The 21,754-nt window shown below is 42.2% G+C and overlaps 1 protein-coding gene across 2 annotated transcripts in view; it reads right to left on the bottom strand.

Annotated features, from left to right (window-relative positions):
• Nucleotides 1-3,806: 3,806 nt before the first annotated feature.
• arid4a (AT rich interactive domain 4A (RBP1-like)) overlaps nt 3,807-21,754 on the bottom strand; it is a 49,381-nt gene continuing 31,433 nt past the window's right edge. For both annotated transcript variants that reach the window (XM_041812680.1, XM_041812682.1), the window contains exons 19-26: nt 16,188-16,392; nt 16,043-16,105; nt 15,430-15,963; nt 11,948-13,144; nt 11,567-11,671; nt 5,628-5,783; nt 5,248-5,394; nt 3,807-4,042 (exon numbers count right to left, since the gene is read on the bottom strand). In XM_041812680.1, the coding sequence (XP_041668614.1) occupies nt 3,939-4,042; nt 5,248-5,394; nt 5,628-5,783; nt 11,567-11,671; nt 11,948-13,144; nt 15,430-15,963; nt 16,043-16,105; nt 16,188-16,392 (2,511 nt within the window). In that variant the 3' untranslated portion in view covers nt 3,807-3,938. The remainder of the gene's footprint in view (nt 4,043-5,247; nt 5,395-5,627; nt 5,784-11,566; nt 11,672-11,947; nt 13,145-15,429; nt 15,964-16,042; nt 16,106-16,187; nt 16,393-21,754) is intronic.

The following is a 21,754-nucleotide window of genomic DNA, read 5'->3' on the forward strand; positions in this document are numbered from 1 at the left end:
TCAGGTGTTCCTGTCGTCTCTCTTGCTCTCAGGTGTTCCTGTCGTCTCTCTTGCTCTCAGGTGTTGCTGTCGTCTCTCTTGCTCTCAGTTGTTGCTGTCGTCTCTCTTGCTCTCAGGTGTTCCTGTCGTCTCTCTTGCTCTCAGGTGTTCCTGTCGTCTCTCTCGTTCTCAGGTGTTCCTGTCGTCTCTCTCGCTCTCAGGTGTTCCTGTCGTCTCTCTCGCTCTCAGGTGTTCCTGTCGTCTCTCTCGCTCTCAGGTGTTCCTGTCGTCTCTCTCGCTCTCAGGTGTTCCTGTCGTCTCTCTCGTTCTCAGGTGTTCCTGTCGTCTCTCCTTCTCAGGTGTTCCTGTCGTCTCTCTTGTTCTCAGGTGTTCCTGTCGTCTCTCTTGTTCTCAGGTGTTCCTGTCGTCTCTCTTGCTCTCAGGTGTTCCTGTCGTCTCTCTTGTTCTCAGGTGTTCCTGTCGTCTCTCTTGTTCTCAGGTGTTCCTGTCGTCTCTCTTGTTCTCAGGTGTTCCTGTCGTCTCTCCTTCTCAGGTGTTCCTGTCGTCTCTCTTGTTCTCAGGTGTTCCTGTCGTCTCTCTTGTTCTCAGGTGTTCCTGTCGTCTCTCTTGCTCTCAGGTGTTCCTGTCGTCTCTCTTGCTCTCAGGTGTTCCTGTCGTCTCTCTTGCTCTCAGGTGTTCCTGTCGTCTCTCTTGCTCTCAGGTGTTCCTGTCGTCTCTCTTGCTCTCAGGTGTTCCTGTCGTCTCTCTTGTTCTCAGGTGTTCCTGTCGTCTCTCTTGCTCTCAGGTGTTCCTGTCATCTTCTCTGTGGTTTAAGCAGACTAAGGGTAAAGGAGCCATGATTTAAAGGACGTCGGTCGTCTGCACAAAATCATTGACGACATTTAGAGTCATGGAGGAGGGTCCAGGTTTACAAAGGTCCACGGTCCATCTGTGAACGTAGACCGGCAGAAAATCTGCCTGGAACAGAACTGAACCCATAAAAACTCTAGATCTGCCGTGGCGAGAACTGAAAGTTGCACAAAATCGTTGGCAACTTTGGGACGAGAGTGAAACTGGAGAAGAGCTCTAACGCTGCTCACACTTCTGATCAGTTCTGGAGGATTCTGGAGGCTTCCATCCTTCACTGACCCTCACAGACGCTGGAGTCCAGGTCTCACTGCTAGCAGAGACCTCCAGAAACAGACAGACTGCTTTTCTGTGGAGAGCTGAGGCAGCTGTTAGATGAGACCCACAATCCTCTGCAGATTTACCCACAATCCTCTGCAGAGTTCACCTGCAGAGTCTGTCAGTGAAAACCACCCAGCTCCCTGCAGGACGTCTGTAGAGGAACCTTCATCATCATCAACCTTCATCATGTGACTCTGGGAGGTCGACCTCAGAGCTTCAGCGATGGCGTGAAAGACGAGGCGTGAACAGATGTATTTAAAAACTTTATTAGAAACAGAGCGCGCTCAGTGAGCGTCACACACCCCTGTGTGTGTGTGTGTGTGTGTGTGTGTGTGTGTGCTCAGGAGGAAGTGTGTGTTTCTGTATTTACAGTCGTCGCTCTCAAACCGCCACATAGAAAAAAAACCAACAGAAGAGTTCATAATCCAACGGTACAAAGAGAGTTCTCTTAAAAAATATTAGAAATCATTCTTTACAGGCTGAAAACCTTCGGCTCATCCATCACTCTTTACTCTCAGAGCTTTATGTACAAAAAAACTACCAGAGAAGAAGAAAACAGCCGTCTGTCAGCGCCGCCACAGGGACCACCACAGAAGAAGAAAGGACAGGAAGTAGTGCAGCAGAAGAGACGCGTAGCTGTAGACAGGTAGATGCTGCACGGGCCGCTAAGGCTCACAGCAGAGAGGCTGAACGTCTACACGGGCGCCATCTTGGAGAGGGGTGACCGAGGCTCAGAATGACCGCAAGTCCATGACAGCAGGAGGTGGATCCAGGATCAGAGGACCATCAGAGAGTTTCTGACCCTGGATGCCCATGATCAGAAAAACCCTGAGAATCAGTCCACATGTCAGCGGTTCTTTGAGTATCTGACCCACAGGTAGACTCCTGTAGTCCCAGACTTCCATTCATTTAAACCATGGCCCCACCCCTCTCCAAGATGGCTGCCAAACAGACGTATGCTAGCAGCCTGACAGCAGCGTCTACCAGAAAACATCCACGGTGAACAAAGATGATCAAATCAGCCAGAGAAGAAGAAAAACGCTGAAATGTTCCCAACGAAGAAAACAAAGAAACCCCTCAGTCACCTGACATCTCCATCGACCAATCAGATTGAAGAGTTTGATCAGACTCATTTAGGCTAGCTTTTGAGGAGTCCGACGAACAGAACAGATTATTTCATGTCTCTACACTCAAAGACCACTTTATTAGGTACACCTGTTCAGCTGATGCAGTTTTATTATCAGCCAATCACACGGCAGAATCCTAGAGCGGCTGTGACACTCTAGGATTATGGGTAGTGTAGTTAACCTGCAGGAGTAAATCCCACCGTTTCATACCAGGTAGTCTGACGTGGATTTCCTCCACTATGTAGACCATGATGGGATTTCCACTTCCTGTAGCCCACAGCTGATCTCTGACGAGGGTTTACCAAACCAGACTGGTCTTGTCTGGTCCGGACCACTTACTAGAAAAGACCCTTTAAATCCCTATCCTGATGCCCTGACCTCCGTCTTCATGTCTACACACCTGAATGCATTTCTTCTGTCATGTGATTGGCTGATGACATGTTAATGAGCAGTCAAACAGGTGTACCTAATAAAGTGGCCAGTGAGTATATAATTAAACCATCTGTGTCGTTTCTTTAACCCTCAGTGTTCCTGAGTCCCAGCAGGGAGAAACTCGTCATTTAATGATTTCAGCCAGAAAATTAAAGTTTGATTTTTATCTGATTACGGAGAAACTCTGACCTTTGACCTCAGGAGGGTTGATTTCAGCGTTTGGAGATTTAATGGTTTACTGGCAGATCCATCATCCATCCAACTATCATCCAACCATCCATCCAACTATCATCCAACCATCCATCCAACTATCATCCATCCATCCAACTATCATCCAACCATCCATCCAACTATCATCCAACCATCCATCCAACTATCATCCATCCATCCAACTATCATCCAACCATCCATCCAACTATCATCCATCCATCCATCAATCATCCAACAATCTATCCATCATCCATCCAACTATCATCCAACCATCCATCCAACTATCATCCAACCATCCTCCATCCATCCATCAATCATCCAACAATCTATCCATCATCCATCCAACTATCATCCAACTTTCATCCATCATCCAACCATCCATCCATCCAACTATCATCCAACCATCCATCCATCATCCAACCATCTATCCAACCATCCATCCAACTATCATCCATCCATCCATGCATTCATCCATCCATCCTCTCTCTGTGGACTAACTGAATAAATAAGCTTCATTTAATTATTTTACAGAAAAAACAAAAAAACTCTCTGTCTCTACAAACTTTTTGTCTCCTGCTGTGATTTTATTTTTGTATTTTTACCAAAATAAAAGCTCTGATTCTGTATAAAACATTCACAGCAGGAAGTCAGGAAATTTTTTTTTCTTCATTTTTGTTTTCTTAAAAAAAACAAACAAACAAACAAAAAGGTTGCATAAGGGCGTGGCCTGCTGCTGTTTCCTGTTTGACTAACCTGACAGGAAGTTGACCCCACGCTGACCTTTAGAACCAGGAAGTAAAGACTCTCTGTGGCGGCCTACAGACAGCTGAGTTCACCCTCGAACAGGAAGTCAGTCCATAGCTTGGGGCTGTCAGTCTGGGCTCAGTCTCTGACCTGGACCAGGGTTCAACCAATCAAGGCGTCAGAGCTGGCTGAGTGGGTTGAGTCTGTGGTGAGACAGGGGCGGGACTGAAGGTGGGTGGGTCCTTGGTGGGCGTGTCATCACCTACACTCCACGGCGACAGTGTTCTGAGTGGGCGAGGCCGACGAAGGACTCATCCCGGTGTCTGAGGACCCTGAAGAGGTGGAGGCTGTGGTGTTGGAGACTGGGGGGAGGCGGAGAGAGAGACTTAGTCCAGGTGTGAGCCTACCTAGAGTTTACCTGAACAGGTGAGCCTACCTAGAGTTTACCTGAAAAGGTTAACCTACCTAGAGTTTACCTGAACAGGTGAACCTACCTAGAGTTTACCTGAACAGGTGAGCCTACCCAGAGTTTACCTGAACAGGTGAACCTACCTAGAGTTTACCTGAACAGGTGAGCCTACCTAGAGTTTACCTGAACAGGTGAACCTACCTAGAGTTTACCTGAACAGGTGAACCTACCTAGAGTTTATCTATAAAGGTTAATCTACCTAGAGTTTACAAGGACAGGTGAACCTACCTAGAGTTTACAAGGACAGGTTAACCTACCTAGAGTTTACCAGGACAGGTGAACCTACCTAGAGTTTACCAGGACAGGTGAACCTACCTAGAGTTTATCTAAAAAGGTTAATCTACCTAGAGTTTACAAGGACAGGTGAACCTACCTAGAGTTTACAAGGACAGGTGAACCTACCTAGAGTTTACCAGGACAGGTGAACCTACCTAGAGTTTACCTGAACAGGTGAACCTACCTAGAGTTTACCAGGACAGGTGAACCTACCTAGAGTTTACCAGGACAGGTGAACCTACCTAGAGTTTACCTGAACAGGTGAACCTACCTAGAGTTTACCAGGACAGGTGAACCTACCTAGAGTTTACCAGGACAGGTGAACCTACCTAGAGTTTACCTGAACAGGTGAACCTACCTAGAGTTTACCAGGACAGGTGAACCTACCTAGAGTTTACCTGAACAGGTGAACCTACCTAGAGTTTACCAGGACAGGTGAACCTACCTAGAGTTTACCTGAACAGGTGAACCTACCTAGAGTTTACCAGGACAGGTGAACCTACCTAGAGTTTACAAGGACAGGTGAACCTACCTAGAGTTTACCTGAACAGGTGAACCTACCTAGAGTTTACCAGGACAGGTGAACCTACCTAGAGTTTACAAGGACAGGTGAACCTACCTAGAGTTTACCAGGACAGGTGAACCTACCTAGAGTTTACCTGAACAGGTGAACCTACCTAGAGTTTACCAGGACAGGTGAACCTACCTAGAGTTTACCAGGACAGGTGAACCTACCTAGAGTTTACCAGGACAGGTGAACCTACCTAGAGTTTACCAGGACAGGTGAACCTACCTAGAGTTTACCTGAACAGGTGAACCTACCTTCTCTTTCCTTCTTCTTTAATCTCTTTCTGCGGCGGTCAATGGACGCCACCTCTGACTTCAGCGTCATGTAGTACTTCCTGATCTCCTGCAGCTTCTCCTGGAGGAAGGAGATCCTCTCAGTGCTGGACATGGAGTCCAGTTCATCTGAGGGGGGAGAGGGGAGAGGGGGGTTAGGTGATTTACATGGACTTTCCATCCTGGTTTAGATCCAGTTCTGAGCTATCCTGTTCTGAGCTATCAGATTCTAGCTTTAGATAACCTGATAGATCTACATGGACATCAGAAAGGAAACACCACATCAGATCTAAACCAGGATCAGGATCCCAGCTGGGTCGGTGTGAACCCTCAGTGATATCAGAGCTGAGTGAGCGTCGTACCGAGCTGGAAGGTCCACTTGTACGTCCTCTGAGGAGAGAAGTTGTGTTTGTCTTTGCTGTGAGAGGACGGAGACGACAGGCCGGGACAGCGAGACTTCTGAGACTTCTGGGGCAGAGACGAGACCCGGGACTGGTCCTCACTGTCGCTGCTGTGACCTGTGGGGGGGATTAGGGGGGTTAGATCTAGTATGGTAGAGGAGACCTGTTCCTGCAGGGTCTCAGAGGGTCACATGACTCTGCAGCAGCTCCACTACGTCTTTCTGAGGGTTTGTACATTTTGTTCTCTGTCTGCAGATCTACGCCTTCAGCTGCATGTTTGAGACTCACTTCTGAGTTTCCATGGCGACCATGGTCACATGGATCCCTCAGCTACAGGTTCTTTAGGATCAAATCCAGGACAAAACACCAGACCGTCATACCTGATCAGGGTCTGTTAGACTAAAGATGTCAGTGGAGAACAGAGACGTGTGTAAGGACGACCAGAGAGCGAGGGAGGAACACCACAGAGAAGAATTGAGAGGCTGGTTTGATGAACGTGTCTACTGACATCAGAAGAAACACTACTTAAAAATTACTGAAACAACCACACCGTGGAGGTCTGCAGTAATATTCCAATAACACGTTAGAGCTGACATCAGAATATCTCCTTAGTCTCTTCAGCTCCACTCCCTCTCATCAACAGGCTAGAGGGCAGGGCTCTCACTTCTGATTAATTTAACAGTAATAATAATAAAAACTATTATTAAAATATCATAATATCAATAGTAAAAAGATTTGAAATACAGTTAAACATATGAAATAATAACAGTAGTAAAAAATTATCGAAATTTAAATATTAATATTGATGATTATAATAAAAAATAACTAAAATGTTATTCTTTTATATAATAATAATAATAATGATAATAATAATAATAATAGTGATAATAATAATAATAATAATAATAATAGTGATAATAATAATAAGAATTATGATAATAATAATGATAATATAAACATAATTATAGTGATAGTAACAATGATAATAATAATGATAAAAATAATAATAATAATGATAATATAATAATAATGATAATATAATAATAATTTTAGTGATAATAATAATAATAATAATATTGATAATTATGATAATAATAATAATAATTAGGGAGCCCCCGAAATGAAAATTCTTGGATGAAAACCGAAAGACATTATTATGCCAATTATTAGTACCATTGCATTTATGACTATGGCTGTGTGCTAACCTCACTAAAACCAATTGCAATTACAAAAATTAATATTAATGCTTCAAAGAATAAATCATTTACAAAATTATGTAAGTATTTATTAAGCACTTCATTCCAACAATACATAATATAAAATAAAATAAAATAAAAAAATAAAATGTTTAACTTGACCCACTAATGTCTACATTAAATCAGTGGTTCTCAGCCTTTTTTCAGTCATGTTCCCCCTAAACAGCTCAAAGCTTTTTGGCCAAAAAGAAAGACATTAAAGAGCTGAGACAGCCTCTGATTTATCAAACTTTGTAACTGATAAACACTTTCAAATTACAAATATTAGATTTTTTTTTTCATACATTTTAAATGTTAAAAATGCATGACTAAAGTCATGGCACATCTTCTCATCTCTAAATGTGGGAATTCAAATGAATGTAGCTGTTGAACAGAGACTGAAAGGCTTTAAACCCAGAAGTGTGTAAAACTCTGCTCAGCTGCAGCGTCTCTCTGGAACAATATGGAAATAAAAACATAGAGCTAGAAAGAACTAAAAACCTGTAAATAATTAACAAATTATAAAAAAGACTTCTCTCTTCTCAAACTGAAATCATGAACTTAGTTATAGATCAGCATCTCTTCACAAAAATAAATCCTAAACCTTTTTATGAATGGAGAGGTTGTGAATGCAGTGATTCACAGGCATGCTCCAGTGTGGGTCAAACCATCCTGCCATGGGGGAGACTCAGGGGGTTTAGGGTGATTACATTTAAGAGCCTACAAAATATTAACTCCAGTTTATAAACTTAAGGTCCTTACACCCTATATGCAATTTTTTCATGCAAATTATTTACACAAAATATTTACATTTGAACCTGTAGGGAGTCAAAGCAAGCTTCCTCACCTGTAACATCATTATGCAGCGCAACATTGCTGCATGTTTAAGCAGCACATTTGCACTCATGTGGACATGTGGGGCTGCCTGCTGCCTGTCTCCCTCTCTACCAGGATAAAAAAGAGGCAACAACACAAGAACTGACTACAGACAGATATGAGGAGGTATCAAACATCAGGTGGTGTTGGAGAGGACGACGTTTTTGTTCCTCTGTCTGCCTTATTAATCGCCACCACCACCACCATGAAACTCACACAGCTGGAGCTGTTTCTAAACTAACGGGACTTTAGTGAAATATTTACCACCACAGTCTCCTCTGACCTCAGACATACGGCTGATAAAAGCTCCAGATCAACCAGCTAAATGACTCCTCTGACCAGTCTGGAACACAAACAGGTGAGCCAGTCTGTGGAGAGTTAACTCCTCCCACCGCCAGCCTCAGCTGTGTGATATTATAACTCTGATTGATCATATTTGACATGGAATGAATGAAAAGTCAGTCCCTCCTCTTACAAACGTGGCTGGCAGTGAATGAAACGGTGAAACTAAACGGCTCTGATGTCCTGGCTGTGTGTAAGAGTGCCGCGTTACACAGGAGTGAAGGACAGAGAGGGACACACCTCCTTTTATCTCCCGCTTCAAAAAATATCAGTGTTTATCAGAGGACAGAGAAAACACACCGCAGACGTTCGCAGCACGAATGTGATTTTAGAATGTAGTAATATACTCGCAACAACGTGTCGCTCCTGACGTGCAAAGAAAGGCATTATTTTTCTTAAATAGCCGGCATGTATTTTAAAATCTCGCGTACCCCCTGGAGTGCCTTCACATACGCGTACCCCTATTTGAGAACCACTGCACCAAGCGCGTGCTGGCCGCGGTTTTTGCTTGCGTCATCACAACGTCGTGTTTTGGCCTTGTTGTTTCGGTGATAAAAGTCTTTCAGCCGAAAACTGAAAATGCACTTTTGGGACATTTTCAGCCGAAAATTTTCGGTGGCCGAATTTTTGGTGGATCCCTAATAATAATTATGACAATAATAATAATGATAATAATAATAATAATTAAAGCTGCAAGCAGTATTAGTCGGGTCCTCGGTCTGTCGCATGTCCCTCATGCCCGTTTGACCTCCACTTTGAGGGTTTCATCCCTCTTTGACCCTTTGACCTGCTCAAAGTTAGACTGAGGTGTGTCCCTACAGCTCTGTCAGGAGCCTCAGACTTTATAATGGGTGTGTATTAAACATTCCATTTTCCCGCCTTCAGTGAGTCACATGACCAGCTGCACAGTAAGCTTATTGTAATGTTCAAAAACCTGCATCTGTAAGACATACAAACACACACTCATGCACGCTTTGCGCGCTAACACACACACAAATGCACTATCTCTCCCATTCACTTCATATGGATTATATGTGTGGCTGTCTTTGGAGACTGATGTCACCAAAGACTTTATGGGGGACTGTATGTGGATGAGAAGCCACCCACAGTCCCACCATCCTGTTACAGCATTGTTTAAATGGGCTGCTTTATTGGAACAGCTCCATGTGTGTGCGTGATCAGAGCTCATTAAGGGGCTTCCCCTGGTTGCCATGGTAACTAATGCCTGCATTCCGGGTGCTTTCATCTGTCAATCAGTGGATGACATCATCCCTAAATGCTCTCTTGATCAGGAGTCAAATTAACTGAAATCTTTTTGAATCTTCCCTCACAGATGCCACAATTTGGACCAAATCTCTCTAAAAATAAGATATTTTTGTAGTAAATGTTGTCAGGAATCCATCCATGTCATTTTTAAAGCTGTAGGAACTTTGGTTTTTTGTGTAGAGGCCCAACTGCCGCAGCTTTCGTGGATCGGATTTTTTCCTCATCCCATTCATTTGAATGGGAGCAGCAGGGAGGGCTTTTTCTGGGTTGACCAACTTTGAGGGCTTGGTTTTCAGAAACTGTTTGAGAAACAACAAATTCCATCAGAACTTTTGATCAGCATGGCCTAGTGTGTCTTCTCTGCAAGTTTCAAGCTGATTCAATTTACGGCCTATGAGCCTTTACATTTTGTTCTGAGCCCTTTTTTTCCTGAAAATTTTATTTTGAAAGGCAAATTGCCGGCTTCTTGTTTGAGATAGGTTAGGGGCGTCAGCGCGTGATTTGTGGGTCTCGATGAGACGAACATTTCAACGTTGGTTTGATCTCTCTACGACATTCCTACTGGCCATGAGGGCCGTTTTAGTGTGCCTAGGTGGCGCTAGAGAGCACATCTTGGCATGTTTGGTTTTTTTTTTCCATTTTATCAAATTTTTCGCCGAATCTGAGGTGTGTGCCAATTTTGGTGAGTTATTGAGCATGTTTAGGGGGTCAAATTAAGGTTCAAAGAGCCTGTGAAAGAAGAAGAAGAAGAAGAAGAAGAAGAAGAAGAAGAAAGAAACAGACCTTGCCCTTCGGGCAAGGACCCCTTCTAGCTCCTGCTAGAAGGGGTCCTTGGACCCTAATAATAATAACAATAATAATAATAATAATAATGATAATAACAATGATAATATAATGATAATAATAATTATAATGATAATAATAATAATAATAATAATAATGATAATAATAAGAATAATGATAATTATAATGATTATAATAATGATAATAATAATTATAATGATAATAATAATAATAATGATAATAATAATAATAATAATAATAATGATAATAATAATTATAATGATAATAATAATGATAATTAATAATAATAATTAATAATAATAATAATAATTTTAATGATAATATTAATGATAATAATAGTTATAATGATAATAATAATAATTATAATGATAATAATAATGATAATAATAATAATAATACTAATGATAATAATAATTATAATAATAATTATAATGATTATAATAATGATAATGATAATTATAATGATAATAATAATGATACTGATAATTATAATGATAATAATAATGATAATAATAATTATAATGATAATAATAATTATAATGATAATAATAATGATTATAATAATGATAATAATAATTATAATGATAATAATAATAATAATGATAATAATAATAATAATAATGATAATAATAATTATAATGATAATAATAATGATAATTAATAATAATTAATAATAATAATAATAATTTTAATTATAATAATTATAATGATAATAATAATGATAACAAAAATGATAATAATTATATTGACAATAATAATAATGATTATAATGATAATAATAATAATAATAATAATAATAATGATAATAATAATTAAAAATAATAATAATATTAAGTATAATAATTATAATGATAATAATAATGATAACAAAATTGATAAAAATTATATTGACAATAATAATTATAATTATAATGAAAATAATAATGATAATAACAAATATAATTATAATTATAATGATAATAAGAATGATGATAATAATAATAATAATAATAATGATAATAATAATGATAATAATTATAATGATAATAATGATAATTAATAATAATAATAATAATTTTAATGATAATAATTATAATGATAATAATAATGATAACAAAAATGATAATAATTATATTGACAATAATAATTATAATGATAATAATAATGATAATAATAATGCTAATCATTATAATGATAATAATAATGATAATAATAATGATAATAATAATTATTATGATAATAATAATGATAATTATAATAATTAATATAATGATAATAATAATGACGGCCTCATTGTCATAAAACAAAACCATCACCACTGCAGACAACAACCCCATGTTTTAGTACAAAAGTAGGAACAAATCATCAGTGACATCATCAGTGACATCATCAGCTCACCTGCTCCGTTCTTGTCAGCCTTCCCAGGCGTGTGCGGTCGTTTCTGGTTTCGTTTGTGTTTCTTGGCCGTTGGGCTGGAGTTCACATCCATCACCCTCTTCTGACCTGAGGACGGGACATCATACAGGTGAGCCATTACAGCAACAACCCACCAATCACAGGCCTCCACAACAACCCACCAATCACAGGCCTCCACAACAACCCACCAATCACAGGCCTACACAACAACCCACCAATCACAGGCCTCCACAACAACCCACCAATCACAGGGTAACATTTGGATTTCAGTCAGCTGACCGTGATGATATCAGATATTTGACACCTATTTAATAACACCATCACACACACACACACACACACTAAAGCTGGGCGGGGCCTCACCTCTGTCCTTGGCGTCCTGCAGAGACAGCAGCGAGGCAGCGGTGGACGTGGCGGTGGCGGTGGAGGAGGATGAGGCGGAGCCATCAAACCCAGGGCTGGAATCTCCCTCATGCTCCGCCCTCCCTCCTCCTCGCTCCTCCTCTGCGGCGCTCCTGGTTTGGTGGAGCTCGTCAGGGCAGGGGGCGGGGTTTTGAGCAGCAGCAGTTAAGAAGGGTGGGACCTGAGTCTGGGAGAGGAGTGGGGCGGAGTTTATGAGAGGGGAGGAGTTAATGAGAGGTGGAGGGGCCTGTGTCATCATCAAGAGGAGGTGCTCTGGGGGCGGAGACGGCTTGTCCCGATCGTCAGGGTCGTCCAGGTCGACCTCATGACAGACCAGTGCTTCAGGGCCCATCTGAGGCTCCGCCTCCTCACAGGGGGTCGGGTCATGGGCCTCCAGAGGAGGGGCTGGGGCCCCAGCTGGGAGCTCTGCCTCCTTTGTGGCACCGCCCTCCCTCAGAGTCTCCTCAGGTGGGCGAGGCCACTCCTCCATCTTCTGACTCCTCCTTTCTGTCTCGCCCCTACGGAGGGGTGAGGGGAGGGTCTTGGGGGAGGCGCCAGCAGCCATCTTGGACGGGGCAGGTGGGGTTTTAGGGGAGGCAGCCTCTTCCTGTCTGCGTTCAGGGCGGAGCTTCTTCTCCACCAATCTTTGCTCAGCTGCTTTACGCTTCAATGTCGAGCCACTTCTCTCCTCAGTGAGCCCCTCCTCCTCAGAGGCGGAGTCAGTATCTGAGTCGGCGGTGGGCGTGTCGGGGGGGAGTCGCTGTGACGGGAGGCAGTGGAGGACGACCATTGGCTCGTCCTGTCTCTTCAGGACGCCACGGGGAGGAGACGACATCAGTGCCATGTGGGCAGGACTAGCAGTGGTGGCAGGGCTGGGAGTGCGTTGTGGCGTTGTGGGAGGAGTTTCAGAGCCTGCCTCTCTGAGGGCGGCCCTGCGACCTTTGACCCTAGGGGAAGACAGAGGTGTCGACCTGTCCTCGTCTGCCGCCTTCTCTGGAGAAGCTTTGAGTTTGTCTGTGGCAGTGGGCGTGGACGTCTTAGCGGTCCTGTCGGAAAGTGGTGACGCCCTCCGGGGCGGCGTCTTAGTGACTACCTCCTGTCCTGGTGACATCTTACTCCTGTCATGGACGGATGGCGTCTTGGCAACCACTTCCTGTCCTGTGGACATAGATAGAAAAGTTGTTAAGCCTTTGAGGGAAATCAAAGCAGCAAACATTCAGAGAGTCAACAGTAGAATCAGCTGTTTCCTCAGCTCTGCTGCTCATCCCTCACATGCATGATCCTCACAGATGAGGCTCCACTAGAGGAGGATAAACCGGCTCTACAGGATCAAACTCACTGACTACAAGCTTTGTTACAACCCAGCAGTGATCTACCTGACACTCATTCACTGGTTTCTGTACCACAGAATAAAACATGGAGGGGCTGCTCTCTGTGAAGGCCAGCTCAGACTACAACAGCTCTTTAGTCTCCCTCCACCACACCCTGCCAGACTCTGGGACTAAGATCCCCCTGACCACACCACAGGAGGATCCAGACCTCTCATCGTACGCCACCATCACCTCTGACTCTGAGACTGGGGGGTCATCGGTGGTCGGGGGTCAGAGAGTGAATCAGAGCTATGGAAGCTCTCTGTTGTTCTGGTCAGAGCAGAAGAGCCCGAGAAAACAAACAACAGTCACGGCTGTGAGTGGAGGACAGCACGGACCCTCCTTCAGGTACAGGTGATTAAAGTAAGAAGATTAAACGTACGCATTCTTTCCCTAGAGGGAGGAAAAGTCGGGACTCTGGTAAATGATGATGCAGAGAGAAGGAGCAAACGCTCTCTCCTATTGGTCAGCATCGGGATTCACGTCGCTGACATCAGGTCAAAGTGTCAAACTAGGAGAGGAGGATGGAACGGTTCTGATAGGCTGGTCTTGTTGAGTCCTGGGCCGTTTTAATGCATGTTAGTTATGTCCCAGACAAGACCGTTCCCGCTGATCCAGATCAGGCTGAGGTCTGATCCTGAGGTCCAACAACCAAAAACCCTCTGAGTTCATGTAGTCTGGGCCAGTAAGTCAAATTTAGAGAACCCATTATGAGACAGCTGAAAACCATTAAAATCAACCGGCCTAAGACCCACTGAAACCAGTGAAACCAGTGACACCAGTGAAACCACTGAAACCAGTGACACCAGTGACACCACTAAAACCAGTGAAACCACTGAAACCAGTGAAACCACTGAAACCAGTGAAACCAGTGACACCACTAAAACCAGTGAAACCACTGAAACCACTGAAACCAGTGACACAACTGAAACCAGTGACACCACTAAAACCAGTGAAACCACTGAAACTACTGAAACCAGTGACACAACTGAAACCAGTGACACCACTAAAACCAGTGAAACCACTGAAACCAGTGACACCAGTGACACCACTAAAACCAGTGAAACCACTGAAACCAGTGAAACCACTGAAACCAGTGACACCACTAAAACCAGTGAAACCACTGAAACCAGTGAAACCACTGAAACCACTGAAACCAGTGAAACCAGTGACACCACTAAAACCAGTTAAACCAGTGAAACCACTGAAACCACTGAAACCAGTGAAACCACTGAAATCAGTGACACCACTGAAACTACTGAAACCAGTGACACAACTGAAACCAGTGACACCACTAAAACCAGTGAAACCACTGAAACCACTGAAACCAGTGACACCACTAAAACCAGTGAAACCACTGAAACCACTGAAACCAGTGAAACCAGTGACACCACTAAAACCAGTGAAACCAGTGAAACCACTGAACCCACCGCAACCACTGAAACCAGTGAAACCACTAAAACTACTGAAACCAGTGACACCTCTGAAACCAGTGACACCACTGAAACTACTGAAACCAGTGACACAACTGAAACCAGTGACACATCTGAACCCACTGAAACCAGTGATACAACTGAAACCAGTGACATCAATGACACCACTGAAACCAGTGATATCACTGAAACCAGTGAAACCACTGAAACCACTAAAACCAGTGAAACCACTGAAACCAGTGAAACCACTGAAACCAGTGACACCACTGAAACCAGTGAAACCACTGAAACCAGTGACATCACTGAAATTACTGAAATCAGTGGCACCACTGAAACCAGTGAAACCTGTGACACCACTGAAACCACTGAAACCAGTGACACCACTGAAACCAGTGACACCACTGAAACCAGTGAAACCAGTGAAACCAGTGAAACCACTGAAACCAGTGACATCACTGAAACCAGTGAAACCACTGAAACCAGTGAAACCACTGAAACCAGTGAAACCACTGAAACCAGTGAAACCACTGAAACCAGTGACATCACTGAAATTACTGAAACCAGTGACACCAGTGAAACCAGTGATAACCACTAAAAGCACAAATATTAAAACTACATTTACAAAGAAAAGATGTCTTACTCCTGTCGACCACAGATGGTGTTTTGGCACCCACTTCCTGTCCTAGTGATGTCTTACTCCTGTCGTGGACATTAGGCATCTTGAGGCCTACTTCCTGTCCTGGTGAGGTCTTAGCAACCACTTCCTGTCCTGGTGATGTCCTGTTCCTGTCCTGGACAGGTGGCGTCCTGGCGGCTCCGTCCTGTGGTCTTGTTTTCTCCTCCTTCTCTAACTGAACAGGTAACTCTGCTGCTTCGACTGCAGGCTCCTCCTCCTTCTCTGATTGGCTCAGAGGCCTGTCAGTCTTCTCCTGAGGCATGCTGGGACATGGAGGCTCTGAGGCAACAGGAGGCTGAGCAGTTGTTGCCGCGGTCTCTTCATTGTCAGCGGTTTTGGTACTGACGGAGTTTTCAGTCCTCTCCTCATCACCCTCCTCCTCCTCTTCCTCCTCCTCCTGCTGACTGGGGGGGGCATCGACCCTCCCTCTCCATGGCGACGGCTTCTTGTCAGGAGGGTCTTCTGATTCGCTGTCGTCTGATGAGTTCCCAGAATCCTCTGCAAGAAAAAGGAGATGATTGGTTAATGAAAGAGGAGGTCAGAGACGTAAACAGAGACATGGCCTGGACTCTCTCACCATTGGACGCCCGGTCTGAGTCGTACATCCCTGACGTTCTCCGTGTTCTCCTGCGAGGAGTGTCTGCAGGGGGAGGAGCTTATTAGAGACAGATCAATAACCTCTATCAACAGCTGTGGCTCTGAGCATGCTCAGTGTGTCTTACTGTCTCCATTGGACATGCTGGACGTCGTCTCTGTCCTGTTCCTGCCGTTGGAGCGTCCTTCGTTGCTGGGTGTTTTAGAGACGCTGCGTCCTGAGGGTCCGGTGGGCGGCGTCCTGGTCTGAGGACGGCCCCTCTTTGCTCCTGTGGGCTTCAGCACTGCCTTCTCCTCGTCACGTTCCTTCTCTGACTCCTCCTTCTCCTTGGTCTACAGGAGATGGCGAGTTTAAGATCAGAAAAATATCAAACAGCAGCAGACGGATCATCAATAAGAGTCCCAACATTCCACCACACACACACGGTAAAAGACTGAGAGCCAAAAATCATCACCAAATTTGAACCATGATTTTTAAAAATCTATCAAAGCTAGGACAAAAGTGAATCCAGCCTCAACAGCCGAATAATTTATCTACTTTATAAAACTGAATGAAGTCTGTAGGAGGAACAAAGGGGGAGATAGGGCTGGCAAGACTGCTGGGGTTGTGTATGTAATAGAATGTTGGGACTGTCTCTGAGAGTAAAGCTAATGTAATACAATGTTGGGACTGTCTCTGTGAGAGTAAAGCTAATGTAATAGAATGTTGGGACTGTCTCTGAGAGTAAAGCTAATGTAATAGAATGTTGGGACTGTCTCTGAGAGTAAAGCTAATGTAATAGAATGTTGGGACTGTCTCTGAGAGTAAAGCTAATGTAATAGAATGTTGGGACTGTCTCTGAGAGTAAAGCTAATGTAATAGAATGTTGGGACTGTCTCTGAGAGTAAAGCTAATGTAATAGAATGTTGGGACTGTCTCTGTGAGAGTAAAGCTAATGTAATAGAATGTTGGGACTGTCTCTGTGAGAGTAAAGCTAATGTAATAGAATGTTGGGACTGTCTCTGTGAGAGTAAAGCTAATGTAATAGAATGTTGGGACTGTCTCTGAGAGTAAAGCTAATGTAATAGAATGTTGGGACTGTCTCTGACAGTAAAGCTAATGTAATAGAATGTTGGGACTGTCTCTGTGAGAGTAAAGCTAATGTAATAGAATGTTGGGACTGTCTCTGTGAGAGTAAAGCTAATGTAATAGAATGTTGGGACTGTCTCTGAGAGTAAAGCTAATGTAATAGAATGTTGGGACTGTCTCTGAGAGTAAAGCTAATGTAATAGAATGTTGGGACTGTCTCTGTGAGAGTAAAGCTAATGTAATAGAATGTTGGGACTGTCTCTGAGAGTAAAGCTAATGTAATAGAATGTTGGGACTGTCTCTGTGAGAGTAAAGCTAATGTAATAGAATGTTGGGACTGTCTCTGAGAGTAAAGCTAATGTAATAGAATGTTGGGACTGTCTCTGAGAGTAAAGCTAATGTAATAGAATGTTGGGACTGTCTCTGTGAGAGTAAAGCTAATGTAATAGAATGTTGGGACTGTCTCTGAGAGTAAAGCTAATGTAATAGAATGTTGGGACTGTCTCTGAGAGTAAAGCTAATGTAATAGAATGTTGGGACTGTCTCTGAGAGTAAAGCTAATGTAATAGAATGTTGGGACTGTCTCTGAGAGTAAAGCTAATGTAATAGAATGTTGGGACTGTCTCTGAGAGTAAAGCTAATGTAATAGAATGTTGGGACTGTCTCTGAGAGTAAAGCTAATGTAATAGAATGTTGGGACTGTCTCTGTGAGAGTAAAGCTAATGTAATAGAATGTTGGGACTGTCTCTGTGAGAGTAAAGCTAATGTAATAGAATGTTGGGACTGTCTCTGAGAGTAAAGCTAATGTAATAGAATGTTGGGACTGTCTCTGAGAGTAAAGCTAATGTAATAGAATGTTGGGACTGTCTCTGTGAGAGTAAAGCTAATGTAATAGAATGTTGGGACTGTCTCTGTGAGAGTAAAGCTAATGTAATAGAATGTTGGGACTGTCTCTGTGAGAGTAAAGCTAATGTAATAGAATGTTGGGACTGTCTCTGAGAGTAAAGCTAATGTAATAGAATGTTGGGACTGTCTCTGAGAGTAAAGCTAATGTAATAGAATGTTGGGACTGTCTCTGTGAGAGTAAAGCTAATGTAATAGAATGTTGGGACTGTCTCTGAGAGTAAAGCTAATGTAATAGAATGTTGGGACTGTCTCTGAGAGTAAAGCTAATGTAATAGAATGTTGGGACTGTCTCTGTGAGAGTAAAGCTAATGTAATAGAATGTTGGGACTGTCTCTGAGAGTAAAGCTAATGTAATAGAATGTTGGGACTGTCTCTGAGAGTAAAGCTAATGTAATAGAATGTTGGGACTGTCTCTGTGAGAGTAAAGCTAATGTAATAGAATGTTGGGACTGTCTCTGTGAGAGTAAAGCTAATGTAATAGAATGTTGGGACTGTCTCTGAGAGTAAAGCTAATGTAATAGAATGTTGGGACTGTCTCTGAGAGTAAAGCTAATGTAATAGAATGTTGGGACTGTCTCTGAGAGTAAAGCTAATGTAATAGAATGTTGGGACTGTCTCTGAGAGTAAAGCTAATGTAATAGAATGTTGGGACTGTCTCTGAGAGTAAAGCTAATGTAATAGAATGTTGGGACTGTCTCTGTGAGAGTAAAGCTAATGTAATAGAATGTTGGGACTGTCTCTGTGAGAGTAAAGCTAATGTAATAGAATGTTGGGACTGTCTCTGTGAGAGTAAAGCTAATGTAATAGAATGTTGGGACTGTCTCTGAGAGTAAAGCTAATGTAATAGAATGTTGGGACTGTCTCTGAGAGTAAAGCTAATGTAATAGAATGTTGGGACTGTCTCTGTGAGAGTAAAGCTAATGTAATAGAATGTTGGGACTGTCTCTGAGAGTAAAGCTAATGTAATAGAATGTTGGGACTGTCTCTGAGAGTAAAGCTAATGTAATAGAATGTTGGGACTGTCTCTGTTGAGAGTAAAGCTAATGTAATAGAATGTTGGGACTGTCTCTGAGAGTAAAGCTAATGTAATAGAATGTTGGGACTGTCTCTGAGAGTAAAGCTAATGTAATAGAATGTTGGGACTGTCTCTGTGAGAGTAAAGCTAATGTAATAGAATGTTGGGACTGTCTCTGAGAGTAAAGCTAATGTAATAGAATGTTGGGACTGTCTCTGAGAGTAAAGCTAATGTAATAGAATGTTGGGACTGTCTCTGAGAGTAAAGCTAATGTAATAGAATGTTGGGACTGTGTCTGAGAGTAAAGCTAATGTAATAGAATGTTGGGACTGTCTCTGTGAGAGTAAAGCTAATGTAATAGAATGTTGGGACTGTCTCTGAGAGTAAAGCTAATGTAATAGAATGTTGGGACTGTCTCTGAGAGTAAAGCTAATGTAATAGAATGTTGGGACTGTCTCTGAGAGTAAAGCTAATGTAATAGAATGTTGGGACTGTCTCTGAGAGTAAAGCTAATGTAATAGAATGTTGGGACTGTCTCTGTGAGAGTAAAGCTAATGTAATAGAATGTTGGGACTGTCTCTGTGAGAGTAAAGCTAATGTAATAGAATGTTGGGACTGTCTCTGTGAGAGTAAAGCTAATGTAATAGAATGTTGGGACTGTCTCTGTGAGAGTAAAGCTAATGTAATACAATGTTGGGACTGTCTCTGTGAGAGTAAAGCTAATGTAATAGAATGTTGGGACTGTCTCTGTGAGAGTAAAGCTAATGTAATACAATGTTGGGACTGTCTCTGTGAGAGTAAAGCTTATGTAATAGAATGTTGGGACTGTCTCTGTGAGAGTAAAGCTAATGTAATAGAATGTTGGGACTGTCTCTGAGAGTAAAGCTAATGTAATAGAATGTTGGGACTGTCTCTGTGAGAGTAAAGCTAATGTATTAGAATGTTGGGACTGTCTCTGTGAGTAAAGCTAATGTAATAGAATGTTGGGACTGTCTCTGTGAGATTAAAGCTAATGTAATACAATGTTGGGACTGTCTCTGTGAAAGTAAAGCTAATGTGATAGAATGTTGGGACTGTCTCTTTGAGAGTAAAGCTAATGTAATAGAATGTTGGGACTGTCTCTGAGAGTAGAGCTAATGTAATAGAATGTTGGGAATGTCTTTGTGAGAGTAAAGCTAATGTAAAAGAATGTTGGGACTGTCTATGTAAGAGTAAAGCTAATACAATACAATGTTGGGACTGTCTCTGAGAGTAAAGCTAATGTAATAGAATGTTGGGACTGTCTCTGAGAGTAAAGCTAATGTAATAGAATGTTGGGACTGTCTCTGACAGTAAAGCTAATGTAATAGAATGTTGGGACTGTCTCTGAGAGTAAAGCTAATGTAATAGAATGTTGGGACTGTCTCTGTGAGTAAAGCTAATGTAATAGAATGTTGGGACTGTCTCTGTGAGAGTAAAGCTAATGTAATAGAATGTTGGGACTGTCTCTGAGAGTAAAGCTAATGTAATAGAATGTTGGGACTGTCTCTGAGAGTAAAGCTAATGTAATAGAATGTTGGGACTGTCTCTGTGAGAGTAAAGCTAATGTAATAGAATGTTGGGACTGTCTCTGAGAGTAAAGCTAATGTAATAGAATGTTGGGACTGTCTCTGAGAGTAAAGCTAATGTAATAGAATGTTGGGACTGTCTCTGTGAGAGTAAAGCTAATGTAATAGAATGTTGGGACTGTCTCTGAGAGTAAAGCTAATGTAATAGAATGTTGGGACTGTCTCTGAGAGTAAAGCTAATGTAATAGAATGTTGGGACTGTCTCTGTGAGAGTAAAGCTAATGTAATAGAATGTTGGGACTGTCTCTGTGAGTAAAGCTAATGTAATAGAATGTTGGGACTGTCTGAGAGTAAAGCTAATGTAATAGAATGTTGGGACTGTCTCTGAGAGTAAAGCTAATGTAATAGAATGTTGGGACTGTCTCTGAGAGTAAAGCTAATGTAATAGAATGTTGGGACTGTCTCTGTGAGAGTAAAGCTAATGTAATAGAATGTTGGGACTGTCTCTGAGAGTAAAGCTAATGTAATAGAATGTTGGGACTGTCTCTGAGAGTAAAGCTAATGTAATAGAATGTTGGGACTGTCTCTGAGAGTAAAGCTAATGTAATAGAATGTTGGGACTGTCTCTGTGAGAGTAAAGCTAATGTAATAGAATGTTGGGACTTTCTCTGAGAGTAAAGCTAATTTAATAGAATGTTGGGACTGTCTCTGTGAGAGTAAAGCTAATGTAATACAATGTTGGGACTGTCTCTGAGAGTAAAGCTAATGTAATAGAATGTTGGGACTGTCTCTGTGAGAGTAAAGCTAATGTAATACAATGTTGGGACTGTCTCTGTGAGAGTAAAGCTAATGTAATAGAATGTTGGGACTGTCTCTGTGAGAGTAAAGCTAATGTAATACAATGTTGGGACTGTCTCTGTGAGAGTAAAGCTAATGTAATACAATGTTGGGACTGTCTCTGTGAGAGTAAAGCTTATGTAATAGAATGTTGGGACTGTCTCTGTGAGAGTAAAGCTAATGTAATAGAATGTTGGGACTGTCTCTGAGAGTAAAGCTAATGTAATAGAATGTTGGGACTGTCTCTGTGAGAGTAAAGCTAATGTATTAGAATGTTGGGACTGTCTCTGTGAGTAAAGCTAATGTAATAGAATGTTGGGA

This window comes from Cheilinus undulatus, linkage group 18, assembly GCF_018320785.1.
Source record: "Cheilinus undulatus linkage group 18, ASM1832078v1, whole genome shotgun sequence".
In the NCBI taxonomy this organism is placed as follows: Eukaryota; Metazoa; Chordata; class Actinopteri; order Labriformes; family Labridae; genus Cheilinus; species Cheilinus undulatus.